This window comes from Diorhabda carinulata, chromosome 6, assembly GCF_026250575.1.
Source record: "Diorhabda carinulata isolate Delta chromosome 6, icDioCari1.1, whole genome shotgun sequence".
Taxonomy (NCBI): domain Eukaryota; kingdom Metazoa; phylum Arthropoda; class Insecta; order Coleoptera; family Chrysomelidae; genus Diorhabda; species Diorhabda carinulata.
In genome coordinates this window covers 29,209,275-29,232,789 of record NC_079465.1, presented here as the reverse complement: position 1 = coordinate 29,232,789, position 23,515 = coordinate 29,209,275, and the positions used below count along the sequence as shown (strand labels likewise).

General features: G+C 29.8%; 5 protein-coding genes across 7 annotated transcripts in view; 3 read left to right on the top strand and 2 right to left on the bottom strand.

Annotated features, from left to right (window-relative positions):
• The window catches only part of LOC130895818 (uncharacterized), a 30,625-nt gene extending 7,947 nt beyond the window's left edge, over positions 1-22,678 (top strand). Inside the window, exons 5-10 of the mRNA XM_057803368.1 lie at positions 4,930-5,230; positions 6,199-6,483; positions 16,870-17,154; positions 17,592-18,137; positions 19,598-19,957; positions 20,962-22,678. Of these exons, the coding sequence (XP_057659351.1) occupies positions 4,930-5,230; positions 6,199-6,483; positions 16,870-17,154; positions 17,592-18,137; positions 19,598-19,957; positions 20,962-22,148 (2,964 nt within the window). The 3' untranslated portion in view covers positions 22,149-22,678. The remainder of the gene's footprint in view (positions 1-4,929; positions 5,231-6,198; positions 6,484-16,869; positions 17,155-17,591; positions 18,138-19,597; positions 19,958-20,961) is intronic.
• Positions 1-23,515, bottom strand: part of LOC130895473 (purine nucleoside phosphorylase-like) — a 320,652-nt gene that overhangs the window by 153,136 nt on the left and 144,001 nt on the right. The gene's annotated exons all lie outside the window — the stretch shown is intronic.
• Positions 630-8,519, top strand: LOC130895459 (zinc finger protein OZF-like). 3 transcript variants are annotated; one of them, XM_057802751.1, is made up of 4 exons: positions 825-1,313; positions 1,442-1,576; positions 1,741-5,230; positions 6,199-8,512. In XM_057802751.1, the coding sequence occupies exons 3-4, from the start codon at positions 4,945-4,947 to the stop codon at positions 7,623-7,625; spliced, it is 1,713 nt and encodes a 570-aa protein (XP_057658734.1). In that variant the 5' UTR covers positions 825-1,313; positions 1,442-1,576; positions 1,741-4,944; the 3' UTR covers positions 7,626-8,512. The 3 variants fall into 3 exon arrangements, with proteins under 3 accessions (XP_057658733.1, XP_057658734.1, XP_057658735.1); XM_057802750.1 differs by lacking the exon at positions 1,442-1,576 and having other exon boundaries at positions 630-1,313; positions 6,199-8,519; XM_057802752.1 differs by lacking the exon at positions 1,741-5,230 and having other exon boundaries at positions 1,121-1,313.
• LOC130895457 (zinc finger protein 83-like) lies at positions 9,274-15,243 on the bottom strand. The gene is made up of 2 exons (XM_057802747.1): positions 14,955-15,243; positions 9,274-14,359 (listed from the first exon to the last, which is right to left on the bottom strand). Exons 1-2 carry the CDS (start codon positions 15,208-15,210, stop codon positions 12,693-12,695), a joined length of 1,923 nt encoding a protein of 640 aa, XP_057658730.1. The 5' UTR covers positions 15,211-15,243; the 3' UTR covers positions 9,274-12,692.
• Positions 16,738-19,409, top strand: LOC130895464 (zinc finger protein OZF-like). The gene is made up of 2 exons (XM_057802760.1): positions 16,738-17,154; positions 17,592-19,409. The coding sequence occupies exons 1-2, from the start codon at positions 16,848-16,850 to the stop codon at positions 18,932-18,934; spliced, it is 1,650 nt and encodes a 549-aa protein (XP_057658743.1). The 5' UTR covers positions 16,738-16,847; the 3' UTR covers positions 18,935-19,409.

Here is a 23,515-nt window from a genome sequence, read left to right as displayed (position 1 = left end):
CCCATAAGAAAAGTACTCTGCTTACCGTAATTTGCAAGATCATAATATTGTTGGAATAATGATTTTCTCGGGTTCAATGATAAAGATTTATTTGCAGGAATATTTACATGAACAAGTTACCTGCAAAAAGTATTCCTAGTTTTCTGATTTTAAGAAAAAAATTGCTTGCCTGTTGTTCAGGCGAATTTTTAACCGGTATAAGAACATTTTTATAATTTGAATGTTGCAAACCACTAACTCTGCATCTTTTTCTCTCTTTTCTATTACTCTCAGTACCTTTCCACCACGTGCGTCCATCATGTATACCAGGGACTCTCAACCTTTTAGCTCCACGCCCCCCTTAGAATCCTGAATAGAATAATCAGAATATTGTATTTATTTGGTGCGTTTTTAGCCATTTTCACTCTATTGTAACTCAAATAAATTAGGTACTCATTAGGAACTACTTTATATTCCTACGCAATACTACTGCTAACGACTACTACGACGAACTACTACTATTACTAAGAACTAATATTCAAAACCATCTCGGTGTATCGAAAAGTGTCTGTTAAAAGGAAACAAATAAAGATGGCGCTATAGAAGCAAGTGGAAGAATTTTAAAAAGAGCGCCACAAACTATTAGAGTAGGATAGTAAATTAATTTTTTTTTTGAAAGTCAACTATTTAAAGAAACTATTAATATAAAAATTCATTCGAAAATTGTACATAAAATATACAACTACTAAATTCATATCATTTTCACTTGCTACACTAGCGCTATTTTGGCGAGTCTTCGTATTATAATTTCCCATATAAGACGGTTCTCTAACCTCCATAACCTTAACTTTGTAATGCATACTATTTTTGTGGTTTCGACTAACCTACATTATATTGAGGTTAAGCGTGTCATATTATTAAAATAATTATTATAACTACATTATTCTTACTTCTAAATTCCATAATCAAAAAAACTGAAATATAGCAACAGTTTATTCACAAAGAAATGGATATTCAAAATGTTAAAGAAGAAATTGATATCCATAATATTAAGGAAGAAGTGGTTGACCACTAAGGTATTCTATCGAATATCAATTTAAAACAAGAATTGTTTGAAGAAGTATCTACGCTAAAAATTCAAAATACAAATGACCAAATTAATGGAAATTATCCAATCAAACAAGAATTAAAAGAAGACTTGAATACAAATAATATATTTGATAATTATGCAAATGTAGCTTATAAAACAAAAAGAAACATTTTCAGTACACACCACATAAAAAATAAACTGGGAGATTCAAGAGTTAACCATGGAAAGCGAATTAAATTAAAAGGTGAGTTGAATTTATTTATGGCTGCTTTGGTGTTACATGTTGTATTTCTGTTTAATAACGAGGAAAGAGAAGTAAGGATTTCTTTATGATATGGTTTAAAGTTTTCATTTAACTTTTTACTGTCCTAGCCAGGAAAATAATAGAATAAACACAATAGTTGATTTCACATTATCCATTGAATGTCAACATCTAGAAAGATTATCAGTATAATGGATATGGAGATATTTGACTGCATTTGTTGTAATAATTTCCCTTCTTTCTAGGTAATTTTTCCATATTTTTAAGATTCATTTTCCCATCAATTTATACTAAGTATTATATTTATTTCATACTTCATTTTGTTTTTCCATGTTACCTAATATTTTTACAAATAATATGCATATGTTTATTAATATTTTAATCCTTTGCACAAATTAAAAATTTACAGGACTGATGAAAAATAAAAAATATATTCAACCAAATGCTATGGGGCTGATGATATGTGCATATTGTGGAAATTTGTATACGAAACAAGTAGAATTGTTATGGCACTCAGAAATCGATCATTATATAAAACCAAAAAAAATTTTTGAGATTAAAATTCACCATAAAAGTAAAATTGATACCTGTGTTATGGAAAATGTTGATATAAAAAACATAGTAGAACATAAATTGAAAATGGAGTTGCAGGAAACCACAAATGAGTTGGATGTTACTGATCATTTAAACCCACATATACATGAAGGTTCAAAATTATTTGTAGAAGGAAATAATTCAAATATGCAATCACATACTTACACAAGGTCAAAACCTTTCGAATGTGACATTTGTATGAAACCATTCTCTCATAAAGGTAATTTTTATATGCATATGCGTAAACACACAGGGGAGAAGCCGTTTGAATGTGATATTTGCATGAAACCATTCTCTCATAAAGGTAATTTGTATATACATATGCGTAATCACACAGGGGAAAAGCCGTTTGAATGTGACATTTGTATGAAACCTTTCTCTCATAAAAGTAATTTATATATACATATGCGTAATCACACAGGGGAAAAGCCATTCAAGTGTGACCTTTGTGTGAAATCTTTTAAACAGAAAAGTAGTTTTAATGCACATTTACAAAGTCATACAGGTGAAAAACCATTCAAATGTGATGTTTGTATGAAAAATTTTTCTCATAAAAGTAATTTAAATAAACATATGTATAGACACTCAGAGGAAAAGCCATTCAAGTGTGACATTTGTATGAAATCTTTTACACAGAAAATTAGTTTGAATACACATTTACAAAGTCATACAGGTGAAAAACCATTCAAATGTGATATTTGTATGAAAAAATTTTCTCATAAAAGTAATTTGAATAAACATATATATAGACACACAGGGGAAAAGCCATTCAAGTGTGATCTTTGTATGAAATCATTTCCATATAAAAGTTGTTTAAATATACATATGTGTAAGTACATAGGAGAAAAAACATTCGAGTGTGACATTTGTTTCAAACCATTCACTCAACAACGTAACTTAAATATACATATGCAGAGTCATACAAGTCAAAGTTCCAAAAAATGTAATATTTGTTTAAAAACGTTTTCAAAGAAAGGCATTTTGAATCAACATTTACGTAGTCACACAGGAGAAAAACCATTCAAATGTGATATTTGTTTGAAAATTTTTTCCCATAAAAATAATTTGAATACACATATGTGTAATCCCACAGGAGAATAGCCATTCCTCGTGACATTTTTGTATAAATACCTATTCTTACAATGACAGATAATTGAAAAAATTTTTGATAGGGATCGGAAAAAGGATAAAACAATTAATTTTCTAATATAATTGTAAAATAAATGTTATATGATTATTATTATGTTTTTTTCCATTTATATTGTTTGTCTTATCAAAATAATTAGATTTTGTAATTTTTTTGCACCGTGAAGCTGTTTTCTCTGAAATGTGTGAGAAAGCTCTACCAGCTTACACTAAAACCTACTTCATCTATGTGTCTGGCATGAACTAATTTGCTCTTTTTTCTTCATTATTTTCCCGCATCCCCCAATAAGCTGGACTTTCGTGGTTTATTACTGCTATGCTTGCGCTGTATCCACTTATCCACGTTAGTGATTAAACGGTAGGTCCACCATCCCTTTGAAGACATCTCCCACGACTCTTGCAATTATATCATTATTTTTTATATATAGTTTCTTGTATTTGAAATTTATCATATATTTTCTTTTATTATTTTTACATAATTAGAATTTGCAATTTTTTTACATGTGAAGCTGTTTTGTATTTTTGTAATATCTGATGACCGCTCATATTTTTTTAGCTGTTGTTTTCTATATTCATTGGCAAGTATTAAGTGAAGACTCTAAATTGTAATATATTTATGCAAACAATAAATTTCAGTATAAGTTTGGAATTGAACTAGTGTTTGTTTTGGTCATCAATTTTATAATCACGTTGTTATTGATCCTGATCTGATCAAGAATCAAACCGCGAACACAACAGATTCGTTTATATTCAGAACTTTTATGAACGTAATAATGTTCGAACAGATTCGTTCGTGTTAACCATGTGTTCCAAGGTTATAACAAAAAATATATATATATATATATTTCTGTGGTTTTAACTAACCTACATGTACATGTATTGAGGTTAGAATTAATACGGTATTTTCTGAAACAAAAAAGATTAAATATATTCACAATAAAAATTCATCAACGAATTTGCACCGAAATACAGTGAATATACATGAATGGATTACATAATCACATACAAATATGCACAGCGGGAATAATTGCAATAATTAAAGCGATCAAAAATAGCAAAAAATAAAAAAATGAATATAATCATAAACTTTTTCGACTCGCAAAGCGCTATCAAAAGCATTAGTAATTAAATAACAGTCAAATTTAAATACACCGCGATAATGGGGAAAAAGTTAATAGTGGATTTGGTAAAGGAAAATCACAATATTGCTCTAGCATGGAACGAAACTGCTGACCAACTTGCATAAATCGGAAGAAACCTTAATGTACCAGCTAAAAATTTTAAAATGGGTAAAGAAGACATTTATATACATTTTAAAGAACAAATTATAACAACATCGGAAAAACTCATTTCCCGAAAACACCTTTCTTCTATAAAAACATTTATTTAGAATAAGATTTATATAACAAGCTAATTGAATTAAAAATACCTACACCAATTAAATTATCCAACATTTTAAACAGAGAAAACTACATCATTATAAATCTAATCATGAAATTTATCAAAATATACAAAATTGAGATAAATAAAAATTATAATACATATATACATTTAAAACTAAATATGAAAATAAGTCAAAAGAGAATCTTCCTATCAACATCCCGAATGTGTGAAATGCTCGGCCGTTGCCCCTGAGCGAGAAGAGTTTTAGCCTTTGTTGTGATTTTTTTTTTTAACATGTCTAGCTCACAAGAACAGATGTCCTCAGAAAAAGTATAAGCTTTGGTTTAAAATAAATCAAAGCGAAAACCAGCGCTGGCCAAATACTGTTTAGGTGAGGCCAAAATAGAGAAGATGTATTGAGGTTATATATTTCTTATTATTATTAAAATAATGGTTATCAATATATCTGGAAAAGATTATTAATAAAGAAATGGATATCCATAATGTTAAGAAAGAAGTGGATGTCCACGATGATATAGATTCAAAACAAGGATTAATTAACGAAGTATTTTCACTAAATATTCAAAATATAAATGAACAAATGAATGGAATTCATTCAATCAAACAAGAAATCAACGATGACTTGAATACAAATAAAATATTTGATAACCATGTGGATGCAACTAATAAAACAAAAAGGAACATTCTCAGTAAACATATAAGAAACAAACTAGGATATTCAAAAGTTAACCAAGGAAGGCTATCTAAATTAATAGGTGAGTTGAACTGATATGTGGCTGCTTTAGTGTCACATAAAATTTGTTAGTGGTTGCAAGAGGTAATAAGATATGTTTTCTTCAATTTTCATTCATTTCAGAGTACAAAAATATTGGTTGGAAATTTATTTCAAATATCTGTTCGTAATTTCATTGATGTATTCTCATTTTATAGGTTGAAAGTCTAAAAATCTGCAATATATACAAATATTTTATGAAATCTTTATCAGCTTTTTAAACATTTTTCTGGAACTAATAAATGAATAATTGGGAATTGGGGCTATATAAATCGCTCTATAAAATTTTTTCCTACCTGGAAACTATTCTGTTATGTAGAATTAGATAATTAAAGGTGGGAGAGACATGTTTTATTTTTAGGCTACCAGAAGGATTGATGGTAAGGTGGGGGGAATGATTAAAAGGAGTTACTAGAAAACTATTAAAATAGTTTCCAGGTGGGGAAAAATTTTATGGAGTGATTTCTGCCTTTAGTCACAATTCTAAATTACCACACACTTAGTGACTACAGAACTGCAGAGCATTACATCTAGGAGTATATGAAATAGTAGATTTTCGGTAGCTGGCACATTCTGAACTTTCTAAAATTAGTGGGATTCATAGATCAGCTGTAAACTCAGCAATAAAAAGATACAAAATAGATCCAATTGGTGATAGTGTACATCTCAACATACAAATATATTGTAGCCTTCCTATCATCATGGTGTAGCTCTGACTAGACTACATTCACATTTCTTTTCTATTATTTCCTGAAGATATTTTTGATACTTTTTAGATTCCTTTTCTTTTTAATAGATGCTATTAATTCTTAGTACGATTTCATGCTATTAATTCTTAGTACGATTTCATGCTATTAATGTTACTAATAATATACATATATCTACTAAAGAGTAATATTCTCATTTTTCTTTAAACAAATAACAAATTTTCTAAAAACTTTTTTTTAACAGTTACAGGACTGATTAAAAATTGGAAATATATTCAACCAAATACTATGGGGTTAAAGATATGTTTATACTGTGGGAATTTATACACAAAACAAGAAGAATTGTTATGGCACTTAGAAATGAATCATTGTATAAAAGTAAACAATTTTTATAAGATGAAAATCCACCATAAAAGTAAAAGTGATACATTTATTATGGAAAATATTGATATAAAAGATGAAATTGAAGTAGTTGAACATAAATTGAAAGTTGAGTTGCAGGACACAAGAAATAAGTTGAATGAGGAAAGTAATTCAAATATGCATTCACAAACTCAATCAAAATCAAAGCCATTCAAATGTGATATTTGTTTGAAAACTTTTTCACAGAAAAGTGGTTTGAAGACACATTTGCGTAATCACACAGGAGAAAGGCCATTCCAATGTGACAATTGTTTGAAAACCTTTTCACAGAAAAGTGGATTGAAGACACATTTGCGTAGTCATACAGGAGAAAGGCCATTCAAATGTGATATTTGTTTGAAAACTTTTTCACAGAAAAGTGGTTTGAAGACACATTTGCGTAGTCATACAGGAGAAAGGCCTTTCAAATGTAATATTTGTACAAAAACTTTCTTATATACATGTAATTTGAAGACACATTTGCGTAGTCATACAGGGGAAAAGCCATTCAAATGTGATATTTGTTTTAAAACATTTTCACAGGGAAGTGTGTTGAAGACTCATCTACGTAGTCATTCAGGAGAAAGGCCATTCAAGTGTAATATTTGTTTAAAAACTTTTTCATATATAAGCAATTTGAAGACACATATGTTTAATCATACAAGAGAAAAGCCATTCAAATGTGACATATGTGTGAAAAGTTTTTCGCAGATAAGTGGTTTGAAAACACATTTGAATAATCATATGGGAGAAAAGCCATTCAAATGTGATATTTGCTTCAAAACTTTCTCACATAAAAGTGGTTTGCAGACCCATTTGCGTAGTCATACAGGAGAAAGGCCATTCGAGTGTAATATTTGTTTAAAAACTTTTTCACATATAAGTAATTTAAACGCACATTTGTGTAATCATACAAGAGGAAAGTCATTCAAATGTGATATTTGTTCAAAAACTTTTTCATATCAAAGTAATTTGAAGAAACATTTGCGTAATCATACAGGAGAAAATCCATTCAAATGTGAGATTTGTTTCAAAACATTTTCACACGATAGTGGTTTGAAGACACATTTGCGTAGCCATACAGGAGAAAAGCCATTCGAGTGTAATATTTGTTGGAAAACTTTTGCATATAGCAGTAATTTGAAGGCACATTTGTGTAGTCATACAAGAGAAAACCTATTCAAATGTGACATTTGTTTGAAAACTTTTTCATATACAAGTAATTTGAAGAAACATTTGCGTAGCCATACAGAAGGAAATTCATTCTAATGTGACATTTGTTTTAAAAAAGATGAGTGGTTTGAAGAGAGATCTGCATAGTCACTTAGGAGAAAAGCCGTTTAACATTCTGTTCGACATTTCTGTATACCTATGATTGTTTATTGAAAAAAAATTCAAGTTTTGTTATAGAGTAGAAAAAAAGGCAAGATAATTAATTAATTATTCCAAACCATAATTATAAAATGAAGGTTTTATCATGTTATACTCCTTTTCCTATGTAAAGGATAGGATTTAGATAGTACATATATTTCCTCAAATTATATTTCGCTATATTTGTATTTTTTGTAGTTTACATTTAAAACGACTTTATTAGCCCAGGGGGTTTTATACTTTATCGATTTTCTTTCATTAGTTTTCTATTATATTTTTTTATATCAAATTTTTAATGTATTACATTGAAGTACAGTTTTTTTCAAGATATGACTCTATTTTCTGGTTTTCTAGGGATAGGAACAGACTTTGTGCAAAAATCAGATGAAGTAAAGTCTTTGAAATTGTAATTTTTTATGCTCTTGTTCTCTGTAAGCTAAGATTACCGCCAGACAAGAAAAAAATAAAATTGCTACAACTGGTGCTACTAAAAAATTGAGACCTACAGTTTATACAAAAAAATCTACAGAAAATTCGTGATTTAGGGTTTGAATTACTAGAACACCCCCCCTTGTTCACCAGATTTGGCACCGTCCGACTATCATCTCTTTCCTCAACTGAAAAAAACTCTAAAACGTCGTAAATTTTCTTCCAACGAGAAGGTAATAAAAGCTGTCGAAGTCTGGTTTGCAGAGCAAGAAACTTTTTTTTTAAGGTTAGAGACGTTGCTGTAATAAATGTAGCCAATTAAGAGGAGAATATGTTGAGTAATAAAATATTTTGACATTGAAATTTTGTTTGATTTTATAGTAGGCTAAGAATTTTTCAATATATTCACTTATGAACGTTGGAATTTCGAAAATTCTCGACGTTTCGGCTCCCACTTTGGAGTCACTATCAAGAGACGGGTAGGGATAGGGTGTTTATTTATTCATTGCTAAGAAATGATCCGATTCCGTGGTCACAATCTGCCTATTCCTTATAATTTCACCGAGGAAACGAAAAGCATCAAGAAAACTGTTGACAGTAACACACTCACTGCTGGTCTTGAGCTAACTAGGGAGATAGTCACCTTCTAATTATAGGAGACCTGTCGGAGGGTTTTGGCGCACGCGGAAAGTATTATTATTGGCGGAAATCGACTTCTCGGGGCTTTTTAGAGGAAATGTTGTTGGCCTGAGTAGCATTGGAACGAAGTGATTGAAGAAGGTGTTTCCAAGTTTCTGGCAATATCTGGCTATCGTCCCTTGTGTTCAGACAGTTTGGACCGTTTCTCTATTTCGATAGCTTCTCGAATAATTCCAACTTAATTGTAAATAATGTTGAAATGTGAAGACTGATTGTGGTTTTAATCCCTCAGATTTTCAATTTAATATCTCAAAGAACAAAGGAGGCACTGTTCTTTATCTCACTATATAACCCTGTATAATAAATCTAAAATTGCGGAAACACTAGAATTCGTCATTGATACAAATATTATTGATCACTCCACATTAATTATTAAACAAATAGTCCAGAATAACATAATAAAGGAATAAAACAACAATACGTATAAAAAATTTATTGATAATAATCGATTGTCAACTACTATGAGAGAAATCGACTGGAATCCGGCATATTTACAAAAAGACACAAATAGCGTCACATAAATATTACTCAATATAAATCAAAGCTGTATTAGACTTTGAAAAATCCGCAAAAAGTCGATTAAAATAGCACCAAGGATGATAATAGTATGAAATGGTACTTCAGATACCTTAGGTTCTGGCTGTAGTAGGTGCTGCAGCCCAGCGGCGATCATGTGAACTTGAAGCACTCGCTTCCGACATCCCATAGTGCAGTAGCCGATGTGTTTCTATTGCTTTTGTAGTTATGAGAATTTTGAGAAAGTTTGTATTTGTTTCTACAACGTACTCGAAGGTTTTCCGGCGAGTACGCAATTAAAATAAATAAGAAGCATTTTACCCTCTAAAAACGCCAAAAAATTCAACGATCGATAATAATACGCGCCAGAAAACCTTCGTTGTAGAAACAAAAGTGAATTCAAAAATGCGGCAGCAGCTAAATACTTTTACGGCTCTGTCTACCACAAACTTTGATTGGCTAAACCTTATTGTTAATTTGCGATTAATCTATGAGTTATATTGTTGAAACAGTAAGCTATATACATATATTTTTGTTTATGTTCCTTTTATTCTATGATTATGTTAAAAAGAAGAAGATTTGTTTTATCGATGATATACTTTTCATAACCTGTGTATTGTATTATAAAGGTTGGCCTACCAAGTGTAATTTCTCTTATAATTTAAATAAAGTACATACATAAATAAAGTATTTGGAAAGAAATCACGACATATAAACATGTGATTGTTTCGGGATTTTTAATCGATTTTTTTCGTTTAATGCAGTGATATAACTGTTAATTAGAATCCAATAGTGAATGGGGAAAATGTACACCCCTAAGACCTTGAAACTCATTCATAATTAAATAATATCACTAATTTTTTCAAGTATGTTCTAGAAATTTGATACATTTTCGTGAAAATACTTCGAACCTCGGTTTCAACCAGAAATATTTGTGGCTCGTAAAAGTTTAAAGTTACAAAAAACACCCTGTATCGATAGATGGTCACGGAAATGGGGTTTTATTGTTGGGAGGGGGTGGATATTTGGTACCCTTTTCATTTTTTTCTTAATTTAGCTGCATTTTTGTAAATAATTTTAGTGACTTGTAAATTAACAAAAAAAAGTGTTTCTCCCAAACCTCCCTATCTGTTTTGGATGCTATCACCACCAAACGTAATGGTTTTGATAATATGTAATATTTAGAGAAAGATTGTTAGTTTCTGGTTGGCATTTTTGAGGTTATACCATGTTCATTTCGTGCACATGGCGGCTCCTAATACCGGACAGGATTTTTCGTATTATTTTCTGATGCCAAACATGGAAAGAAAGATAAAGAAATGGTACGTTGGCCTTCCAGCTTTCTGTAAATAACAACCCGTTTGCCCTGACCAAAGGTAAAGCTGGGAAAAAATGGATACATAATTTTTTGAATAGACATCTAACTCTATCCATGGGGAAACCTCAATCCATAGTTTTAGTAAGAGCCAAGGGGTTTTCTAAGGTAAAAGGGACTCGTTTCTATGATTTGTTAGAGCTTGAACTGAGAAAAGTTCAAATGAGACCACATAAAGTGTTCAATGTCGACAAAACAGGAATTAATGTCGCCCAGTCACGTCGCTAGAGGCAAAAAACAGGTTGATACGTTATGAGCCCTTCAGAGATATGTATTCCTCCACTTAATAGTATTTCCTAGACAAAATATGAAGCCTGAACTTTTGGATGGAACGCCGCTAGGAATCATTGCAAGATGCCACAAATCTGGATGGATTCAAAATAATATTTTCACTGACTGGCTGCAGCATTTTACAGACTACGTCAAACCGACCCCAGAGGATCCCATTGAAAACTAGAGAAAATGGAGTTATCATTGTCTGCCTGCCCACACATCGTACAAACTCCAGCCAATGGACGTGGCATTTATGAGCCCGTTTAAAGCATACTACTCGCAGAAAGTCCAAACGTCTTTTTAACAACCCATTTAGAGCTTTAACCTCCTACCAAATCGGAGAACTAATTGATAAAGCCTATGCCAAGGCTGCAACACTGCAAATTGCCACGAGTGGGTTTAAAAAGTGTGGTATCATACCGATAGGAACAGATTTCAAGACTCCGACTTGAAATGAAATCGAGGCCACATCCATGGAGAGGCCTACGGATCTAGAAAACCAAACATTTATCACAGTAGCTTATAGCCTCGTAACTTCGACTTCTTCAGCACCACATCCTTCAGCCACGTCTCGTTAAACTCTTTAAAGACAGTTGTTTCACCTTTCATTCTCAAGCCTTTGCCAAAGCTTTCAGAAAAATCGTCGAATCCCAAGCGTGGACGCTCTGCTGGTAAAGCCGCAGTTGTCACTAGCTCGCTATATAAGAAAAATTTGGAAAACCAAATCAAGAAGTCGAAGAAGTTCCTTGACAAAAATGAACAAGAGATATTTCAAAGAAAGGATCTATCTAGAAAGAAGACGAGTTATGGCAAGCACGTGTGACTTCTGCAACCTGAAGTAGACTATTTAAAAATCAACCAAAAGACAATTTTGTACGATCTAATACGCCAAAAAAAGATTCGTGTTGATTTATGACAGTTTACTATTTGTTTGTACTTTTATACTGTTGTTTTTAATACTACGTTTCATCATTAAATACTTTTAATGTCGTTTCTAGCCCTTATTTCCCTATGGGAAAGTGCTAACTTTATTTTTATCATTCTTAAAGTCTCAGATTTTGAGAACAACATAAGAAAATATATCTTTTGACTCTTTGAATGTAAAAAAAACATAAAACCTACTGAGTGACATAAAAAACAAAAGCTATTCTATAATCAGATACTTTCCCCTATGAATTAAACTTAGAATTCGTTAATATTTAATTTCTTAGTTTATTTTTAATCATCTCCAACTCCAACTGTCATTGCTTATCTTTAAAATTGGATATCCTGCACTACAGAAGGTTAGTGGTTCATGTATTTAATTCAACCAATCCAATACATGCATGTCTATTCCTGCTTAAGTAATTGTAAATGTAGTCGATGAAATAAGCACAAAAATTAAGACAAATCAAGATGCAACAAACTGCATTCGATTCCGGAGAGCCTCAGAAAACTTGGTAAAAAAAATTATGAATAAAAAATACAATTTGTGCAGGGGAGAATGCATTTTGAAAAGTGCATCTCGAACGATTAAAAAAATTAAAAATTTATAACTCTGAAAATATTTGTAAGAAGCTTATTGGACTCATTTAGAACAGAACATAAAATTTTGAGCTTGCAAGTAATTCTAGTAAAGTAATACCCTGATATATACATGATTTAAACATTTCTATGCATGTTTGATCCACATTTCATGTTTTTTCACCTGTGTGACTACGTGAATGTGTATTCAAGTTAGATTTCTGTGCAAAGGTTTTCGAGCAAACGTTGCATTTGAATGGCTTTTCTCCTGTATGAAGCAACAAATGCTGTTTCATATTGCATTTCTGTGAAAACGTTTTTGAACAAATGTCACATTTGTATGGTTTTTCACCTGTGTGATTACGCATATGCGAACTCAAACTAGTTTTATGTGAAAAAGTCTTTGAACAAATTTCACATTTGTATGGCTTTTCTCCTGTGTGCTTAAACAAGTGTGATTTCAAATTAATTTTTTGCAAAAATGTTTTTAAACAAATCTCACATTTAAATTTCTTTTCCCCTGTATGTATATGAGAATGTATACTCAAATGACTCTTCTTCGAAAAAGTTTTTAAACAAATTTCACAATTAAAAGGTTTTTCTCCTGTATGACTATGCAAATGTGTATTTAAATTACTTTTTGTTGAGAAAGCTTTTAAACAAATTTCGCACTTGAATGACTTTTCTCCTGTGTGTGTAAGCAAATGAGTATTTAAACTAATTTTATATGAGAAAGTTTTTAAACAAATCTCACATTTGTATGGCTTTTCTCCAGTATGAAGCAGCAAATGTTGTTTCATATTGTATTTGTGTGGAAAAGTTTTTGAGCAAATGTCACATTTATATGGCTTTTCTACTGAATGAAGCAGCAAATGTCTTTTCATACTGCATTTCTGTGAAAAAGTTTTGGAGCAAACGTCACATTTATATGGCTTTTCTCCTGTATGAAGCAGCAAATGTTGTTTCATATTGCATTTCTGTAAAAAGGTTTTCAAACAAATGTCACATTTGTATGGTTTTTCACCTGTGTGATTATGCATATGTGAATTTAAACTAATTTTATATGAAAAAGTTTTTGAACAAATCTCACATTTGAAGTTCTTTTCCCCTGTATGTATACGCGAATGATCATTTAAATGACTTTTCCTTGAAAAATCTTTAAAACAAATTTCACACTTGAATGGCTTCTCCCCTGTGTGCGTGAGCAGATGTGATTGCAAATTACTTTTCTGCAAAAAAGTTTTCAAACAAATTTCACATTTAAATTTTTTTATCCCTGTATGTATACGCGAATGTATTTTCAACTTATACTTGTGTGAAAATGTTTTTAAACAAAATTCGCACTTGAATGGCTTTGTCTGTGAAAAGGCTCTTAAATAAATTTCATATTTAAAAGGTTTTTCTCCTGTATGAGTACACAAATGTCTCTTCAAAACAATTTTCTGTAAAAAAGCTTTTAAACAAATGTCACATTTGAATAGCTTTTTTTCGTTGCTAGCAGACAAATATCCATTTATACCACTTTTTTCCAATTTCTGGCCTTCATTTGAACTTAACATAATATTATCAGCAAATCTAATATCTTCTTCCCTTTTCCAACCATCTCCAATTATTTCATTTTTAACATTCTCATCAAGATTTATGTCAACATCAGTGTCTGTTGTTGCCCTTCTTTGAAAACAGTTATTTTTCTGATAAAATTTTTGTTTTACACAATGACTTGTAGAAAAGTGCCAAATGAATTCGATTTGTTTTGTGTGCAAATTACCACAAAACTCACAGATTATAATCCCACCAATTGTATTTAGATTCAGATGTTTTCCATTTTCTAGCAATACTGTAAAAAAATTTAAAACTAGTTTCTATAAATTTGAAATTTGTGAACATTTTACTATTTTTCTATACACAACCGAAATTCAAAATCCTTAATTACAAAGAAGCTGTTGAAATTTGAAAGAGATCACAAGTAATTTCGTGACAAATGTATACAGCTGTTATAATAATTCTAATTTTAGTTTGAACTGACGTCAAAATAAAAACAAGTAACAAAAGTGAGAGAAGACCTTTACACAAAATGAATTTAATAAAGATATTGATAATGAACTTATCAAAAATTAAATATATATAGAAATACCATTTTGTTCACTACCTAGTAAACAAAAAAATTGTTGCAATGAGATGAGAAAGGATCAAGGCTAGAATAGATGAAGAGGAAAAAAACTATGACAGCAAAAAATGAATTATAATTCATGTATGTGCATTGCCAAGCAAAAAATTTAGGTTTTTTCCAGTACCACACAGATCATACTAGAACTTAATTGAAAAAAAATTACATTGTCTCAAATGGCTGAAGTATTAGAGAAAATGATAGTATAAAAAATATTGACACAAAAATGTGACATCTAAAAAGCACATCAATCAGTGTAACTCACCTTGTGATTTAATTCGCTTTCCAGTTTTTATTCTGAAATATTCAAATTTTTTTGGAAGTTTGGGTTTATCAAATTCTTGATCTGTGCTTAGATCGTTACTAATTTCTTGTTTAATAGGATGTTTACTACTTGTATTTACATTTTGAAAATCGGCACAAGGCTCTTCATCACATAATTCTTGTTTAAAATTCGTATTCCAAATAAAGTCATTGTGAATTTCAATTTCGTCCTTAATTACTGTTTGCTCGATATCCATTCTGTATGGATTATATCAAATTTTGAATTCAATAAAAATTATTTGAACCAAAATTGTAATATAACTGGACGTGGATAAACATTCTTCTTCTTTTTCCATAATATGAACTAAATGTTTAGTTAAACAAGTCACACCGACAATGATCCATTTGAAATCGCGATCGATAAACTTTTAATCAATGATTATGTTAATAAACATAAAGAACGTTCTAAATTATTGTATGCGAAAATCGATACTGATTTATCAAATCAAAGCGACAATCGTTTAGAAATGATGAATAAAAACAAATTTCATAAGCCGGTTATTATTAAATCAGTAAGTACTAAGCCCAAAGTAGTCACGACTGCAAAACACTTGAGTAACATAAAACTTAGTTTCAAAAGAATATATTTTGACACATGATTATCACATCAGGTTACCCGGAATCATCGAATTCAAAGAAATAATTACACTTAAAAACCTCCAAGATAACTCTGGTCTACTACTCGTGAAACTTGGCACCACAAAAGTAATCGAATACTACCACTCAATATTTTATTATTAATGCTTTTGATTTTAGGTCTCTTCTGTTTTAAAAATAAGTTTAATAATTTTAAATTAGAAAAGACCTAAAATCAAAAATATTTAGAAGCATTAATATATCAAAAGGTCTAAAAAATAAGAAATAAAAGAAATTCATTTTATTATTATGATATAAATCCCATACTTATACAGTTCCAAAATTTGAAAATAACAATAAGCAAACACAGATTTTTAACACTGCAATGATAAACCAAATTTGACAGGAAGAAATAACCAATCACAAACATTTCTGGAAATTTGCAGAAAAAAAATAGAAACAAAATTAACTGAATTATACTTCTATTATGTACATAAGACTTATATACCTCCCTATATATAAAAAACTTGGACAATGATAATTTACTGTCTCCTAATCCATCTATGTTTATACTAGACTCTTAAAATAATCCGACGCAAGAAACCGATCCAAGAAAACCAGTTCGAAGATGTTGACTTTCCTTAGTTGTACCCCACGGAAGCTGAAACTCCATTAAGGAGGAATTATGGCATCCATTTTCCAGAACCCTATATAGAAAAAGTTGACGACACCATAAAATTTCGCTTATCATAACATCCACATTATTTATAAATTTTAGAGACATGTCAGGAGTTGGTTAGTTGTCACATATTTAAACGTAAATTTCATAGTCGGGAGTAGGTAATAAATAATTATTTTTCAAAAGTGATTTTGCACCTTCAGTGATTTATTTCGTGGGTTAAATAGAACTGGACAGTCCTTTGTGTCTATAATCTTTGAGTTTAGTGAACGTTCATGATTTGTTCAGTATCAGAAGGTAATGAACAGGATCTGAATTATTTTTTGATCAGATTATGATCGGGTTAATCATTAGTTTTAACCATGATCAACCATATGATGTAACAAAATAAATATGATACTATTTCTGTGGTTTTGACATGTATTAGGTTACGAGCACATAACATACACTTGGTTATGTTCTGTGGTTACGAGTCTCTAATTGTCATTAAAATAATGATTAGTATTACATTATTTTAATTTTAAATTAATATAATATGATGATAAAGATCAAAATATAGCAACAGGTTATTAACAAAAAATGGATATTCAAAATATTAAAGAAGAAATTGATATCTATAATATTAAGGAAGAAGTGGTTGACCACGATGCCATTCTACCGAATATTGATATAAAACATGACTTAATTGACGAAGTATCTATGCTAAAAACTCAAAAGATAAATGAACCAATGGATGGAATTTATTCAGTCAAAAAAGAATTAAATTATGACTCAAATACTGCTAAAATATTTGATAATCATGTGGGTACATCTATTAAAGCAAAAAAAAACATTCCTGATACACCTAAGATGAAACTTGGATACGGAAAGCGAACTAAATCAAAAGGTGAGTTGAACTGATTTAATGCACATTAGTGTTATATACTTGTATAAGTATGTTTAACATTCTTTCAATTTGGTTTAATTTTTTTATTTCTGTTAAATAATAAGGAGGGAGAACAGATGATTTCTTTATTAAATGGTTTAAATTTTTCATTTAACATGAATAAATTATTCATATTGTACTAGAAAGAACTTTTAAAAAGTTATGTACACGTAGTGGTATGAAATTTGCTTAATTTGTTTAAAAGTCATAATGTTCTTGTTATAATATTTTTGACTTCCCTCTGTTTTAATAATTTCTCCCCTAAAGGATATGAAAGTTTTTTCATATCCTTTAGATTCATGCATGTATCAATAGATACTATTGAATTCATTTCAAATTTAATTTTACTTATTTTAATTCTCTCTTTAAATTACAAATTTCTTTAAAACTTTTTACAGGACTAATGAGAAATGGGATAAATGTTCAACCAAATCCTATGGGGTTAGTGATATGTGTATATTGTGGTAATTTATTCACAAAACAAGTAGAATTGTTACATCACTTGGAGATGAATCATTATATAAAATACAACAAATTCCATAAGATTCACCGCAATAGTAAAAATAATACTTACCTTATAGCAAATCTTAATATAAAAGATGAAATTGAAATAGTTGATCATGAATTGAAAGTGGAGTTTCAAGAAACAACACATCAGTTGGATGTGACTGATAATTTAACTGGTTCAAAATCGTTTGTAGAGGAGAAAAGTGATACAAATAAACAGTTGCATATTCACATAGGATCAGAGCCATTTTATTGTGTTATTTGTTTGAGAACTTTTACACGTAGAAGTAGTTTAGGCAGACATTTTCGTATTCACGTCAAAGAAAAACGATTCAAATGTGAATCTAATGAAACTGTTCATAAAATGAATTTGAATAAGTATTTGCCGGTGAGGGAAAAGCCATTCCAATGTGAAATTTGTTTGAAACCATTTTCCCGTAAAAATAATTTGATTACACATATGCGTAACCATACAGGAGAAAAGCCATTCAAATGTGACATTTGTTTGAAAACTTTTTCACAAATGAGTAGTTTGAAGACACATTTGCGTGGTCATACAGGAGAAAAGCCATTCAAATGTGACATTTGTTTGAAAACTTTTTTACAGAAAAGTGACATAGAGAGACATTTGCGTAGTCATACAGGAGAAAAGCCATTCAAATGTGATGTTTGTTTGAAGCCATTTTCTCGGAAAATTAATTTGAAGGCACATTTGCAAAGTCATACAGGAGAAAAGCCATTCAAATGTGATATTTGTTTAAAATCATTTTCACGGAATATTAATTTGAAGACACATTTGCGAAGTCATACAGGAGAAAAGCCTTTCAAATGTGACATTTGTTTGAAATCATTTTCAAGAAATATTAATTTGAAGACACATTTGCGAAGTCATACAGGAGAAAAGCCTTTCAAATGTGACATTTGTTTGAAAAATTTTTCACAAATAAGTGGTTTGAAAACACATTTGCGTAGTCATACAGGTGAAAAACCATTCAAATGTGATATGTGTTTGAAAACATTTTCACAGTTAAGTGGTTTGAGAATACATTTGCATAGTCATACAGGAAAAAAGCCATTCAAATGTGACATTTGTTTGAAAACTTTTTCACAGACAAGTGATTTGAAAAAACATTTGCGTAGTCATACAGGAGAAAAGCCATTCAAATGTGACATATGTTCTAAAACTTTTTCACAGATAAGTGGTTTGAAAACACATTTGCATAATCATAAATGAAACTTGTAGTTTATAAAAAGTTTATATGTTTATATTTTTTAAAATGAATTATATTTAGGGATATATATATATATATATATATATATATATATATATATATATACGTTGGTGCGACAGTATTTTAAACTTATGTAAACTATTATCAAAATTCCAAAAGTATATAATAAAAATGTATGTACACACAACATCCTTTGAAACGGTAGGTGTATATCTGACTTTTAAGTCAGTGGTTTTTGCCCCCGAGTCAAAAGACGTGAAATAAGACACAGTTCGAACACGAAGTGTGACTACACTGCTTTGCTCGCTTCAGTTTACGTAGTTCTGTTCCTGTGCATTAATATTATCTACCATCTTATTTTTCATCATTTTTATTAATCTTTAAGAGCGAGAGTGCTCATTGAAATAGCTGCTCATTAGTTTAGTGGACTTATGATTCGTTCAACTTCGGAACTTCAATGAACAGCATATGAATTACTTTTCAAGTAATCAGGTTAACCATTAGTGTAATTGTTTTAACCATAGACATATTACTATTTCTGTGGTTTTAACAAAATGAGTAATATTTTTTCTATGGTTTTGACATTTATTGAGGTTACGGTTTTGTTATTGTCATTATAATAATGATAACTGTTACATTATATTATTTTCTAAATTGATATAAAGTAATGACAAAAACCGAAATAAAGCAACAAGTTATTAACAAAAAAATGGATCTTCAAAATGTTAAAGAAGAAATGGATATCTTTAATGTTAAGGAAGAAGTGGATGACCACGGTGATTTTCTATCGGATATCTATATAAAACAAGACTTAATTGACGAAGTATCTATACTAAAAAATCATAATATAAATGAAAAAATGGATGGAATTTATTTAATCAAAAAAGAAATAAATGATGACTTAAATATTACCAAAATATATGATAATCATCTGGGTACATCCAACAAAACAAAAAGAAACATTCCCGATACACATAACGTAAAACTTGGATATTTAACATTAGGGAAGCGAACTAAATTAAAAGGTGAGTCGAATTGATTTATGGCTACATTAGTATCATATACATATATAAATATGTTTAACAATAATAATTTTTTTTTATTTCTGTTGAATAATGAGGAGGCAGAACAGATGATTTCTTTATTATATGGTTTAAAGTGAATATAAACATCTAGAAACATTATAACTGAACATTTAGTTATATAAGTAGTGGTAGGAAATTTGCTTGATTTATTTGAAGTTTTGTTACATTCTTGATTCATATTTGTATGTTTGATTTGCTTCCATAGTTTCTGTACCTCCTAGGTAAGTTTTTTGCATATTCTTTAAGTTTCATTTCAAATTTCATTTTACTTTTCCAAGTTACCATTGTTATAGGTAGTGGAAATCGAGTAGGGATATGTCATTCTGATGCAGAACACAATTTTATATTTAAAATGAGATCCTACTATCTTAACAATTTTAAGCATTTTATTTCAACTGTCCTCACGTTCACTTTGATTCTTCCGACCCAGAATATTTTAATGCAATGATTTTCATTTCATTTTGGTCAACTTTTTCTTAGTTTCTAGTTGGCATAGTAGGTTTGTAATATATTTAGTAGTTGTTATTGTCAATTTAAATTTAGTTGACTTTTATGGGCAATCATTTGTGAAACTATTTTGTGTAGGCAGTGAAATGCATTTATGTTAACGATTCGATATTTTCATTGGTGAACAGTCCACGTGGAATGACGGTTTGTTAGATGTTTATCGAATTTTATATGGGGAGTAAACATTATTTTTCATTTCTTATCTTGGTATTAGTGCATAATTGTGAAATATTGATTGTTCCTCGCGTAACTGTCTTCTGTAATTGATATTGGAAGAACTATACTATCAAACGGTTTCTTTCAGATCTCACATTGATCAATTCTGTGCTTCGTTGCCGTTTAGTTCTGCACAAATATTTTCAAGGTTTTCCACTACCTCTACCAAATTTTAATTCTTCCTACAAACTACAAATTATCTAAAAGTTTTTCTTTAATAGTTACAGGGTCAATAAGAAATAGGAAATATATTCATCCGAATGCTATGGGGTTTATAATATGTGTATATTGTGGGAATTTATACACGAAACAAATAGAATTGTTATGGCACTTAGCAATGAATCATTATATGAAACAAAAAAAATTTTATAAGATTCACCATAAAAGTAAAAGCATTAAGGGAAATCTTGATATAAAAGATGAAATTGAAGTTATTGAACATGAATTGAAAGTGGAGTTGCAGGAAACAACGCTTCAGTTGGAAGATGCTGATAATTTAAACTCATATGTACATGGTGGTTCAAAATTATTTGGCGAAGGAAGTAATAATATACAATCATATACCAAAACGAAGACAAAACCATTCAAATGTGATATTTGTTTGAAAACTTTTTCACAGATAAGTAATTTGAATACACATTTGCGTAGTCATACAGGAGAAAAACCATTCAAATGTGACATTTGTTCAAAAACCTTTTCACAGAAAAGTGGTTTGAAGACACATTCGCGTAGTCATACTGGAGAAAAGCCATTCAAATGTGACATGTGTTTGAAGAGCTTTACACAGAAAAGTGGTTTGAAGACACATTTGCGTAGTCATACAGGGGAAAGGCCTTTCAAATGTGACATTTGTTTGAAAAATTTTTCACAAAAAAGTGGTTTGAGGACACATTTGCGTAGCCATACAGGAGAAAGGCCATTCAAATGTAATATTTGTTCAAAAACTTTTTTATATCCAAGTAATTTGGAGGCGCATTTGCGAAGTCATACAGGAGAAAGGCCATTCGAGTGTAATATTTGTTTGAAAACTTTTTCATATATAAGTAATTTGAAGACACATGTGTGTAATACTACAGGTGAAAAGCCATTCAAATGTGATATTTGCTTTAAAAAATTTTCAAATGAAAGTTTTTTGAAGAGACATATGCATATTCACATAGACCCACATATAAATAAAGGTTCAAATTTATTTGCAGAAGGAAGTAATTCAAATACTTACGAAAGGACAAAACAATTCAAATGTGACGTTTGTATGAAACAATTCTCTTATAAAAGTAATTTTTATATACATTTGCGTAAACACACAGGGGAAAAGCCATTCGAATGTGACATCTGTTTGAAAACGTTTTCACAGAGAAGTAATTTGAAAAGGCATTTGCATACTCATACAGGAGAAAAGCCATTCTAATACGATATATATATATATATATATATATATATATATATATATATATATATATATATGAGAACTTTTTCACAAACGAGTGGTTTGAGGAAATGTCCAACGAAACCAGTTGTAACAATGTTTAAACAAAAGGTTTCTGGTCGAATAATGAAAAAAGAAAGAATCACGTTGATGGTGTGTGCAAATGGTGCTGGAAATCATTGTGGATCTGCTTTCAAATCTTGCTTAACAATTTCAACTTAATCTTTTACACTATAAATGTCTTCAATTTCATGCAGCTCTTCTTTCAAGTCATGATTAACTATTTCAATTTCATCTTTTACAATTGCAGTAAGGTCAGAGGAAATTTTATTAAGCGAAACCATTCTGTTGATTTGTTTTTCCTGGCTAGGAAAAAAGTGAATTAATTCCTAGAACATAATATAATGTTACAAATAATTTTCGAAAACCACAAATATAGGATAAATTTTTAAGTTTCTAATAATATTTTCTTCTCCCCTTTCTTTCACCTTTTTAGCATTTCTTTACCTAACTAAACCCAGAAAAGCTAAATTTTCACTAAATAAAATTAAATTATCCATTTTTGGACAAAATTAAAATAGTATTATTTCCTAATCAACCATTATATTAGAGCTTTATTGTATTCAATTTTGTAAATAAATATTTAAAATAATTAATTTTGTAATATTACTTTCTAATTACAATTAAATTACTGATACTAATTAATAATTAAATATAAAAATTTATTTGAATTCCAATACTAAGGCACAATAAAACATAATTCGCTATTATATAAGATCAGTCTCAAATGATTTTAATTTAAAAATAGCATGTTTATTTGAAATAATAAAATTGATTCAACGTAGTGAAAAACACTGATCATTACAAAAATACATCATATTAATGTGAAAAACCATAAGAGTAATTCAAATAAGTATACTGAAATATGAAGAATAATCTTATTTCTGGGATAATTGAATTGTTAATAACATACAAACATTTGAAATACATATATCAATTACCTCTCAAACATCTTCTAGGTACTTGAAGCTTCATAAATCATAGCATGTGCTCAATGTCTTAATCATTATTTTTTATTTTTCTAATAACATAATCTCTATTCAACAATGGAATCTGGATAATTTATAGCGTCCCTTTTATTATTAGATTTACTGATAGACAAGTTCCAAAAGGTTTTATATTAAATTTAAAATTCAAAATTAAAGCGTTATCTTAATTTGCTCACTTTCAACGGAAACTTTATGATACACTGAGGTAGTTCTTTTAACTTACACTGAGGTAGTTCTGTTTAACTTATGTGGTGTATTTTTGCCGAACACACTTTTTGTATTTCCTTTTATAGAAACGAA

Bases quoted from the DNA above. Each gene is read 5' to 3' on its own strand.
- LOC130895459 (XM_057802750.1), top strand. From the start codon at position 4,945: ATGGATATCCATAATGTTAAGAAAGAAGTGGATGTCCACGATGATATA. The intron at 5,231-6,198 runs GTGAGTTGAACT...TTTTTTTAACAG, and splicing joins AAGGCTATCTAAATTAATAG to TTACAGGACTGATTAAAAAT.
- LOC130895457 (XM_057802747.1), bottom strand. From the start codon at position 15,210: ATGGATATCGAGCAAACAGTAATTAAGGACGAAATTGAAATTCACAAT. The intron at 14,360-14,954 runs GTGAGTTACACT...ATTTTTTTACAG, and splicing joins AAAGCGAATTAAATCACAAG to TATTGCTAGAAAATGGAAAA.
- LOC130895464 (XM_057802760.1), top strand. From the start codon at position 16,848: ATGGATATTCAAAATATTAAAGAAGAAATTGATATCTATAATATTAAG. The intron at 17,155-17,591 runs GTGAGTTGAACT...AACTTTTTACAG, and splicing joins AAAGCGAACTAAATCAAAAG to GACTAATGAGAAATGGGATA.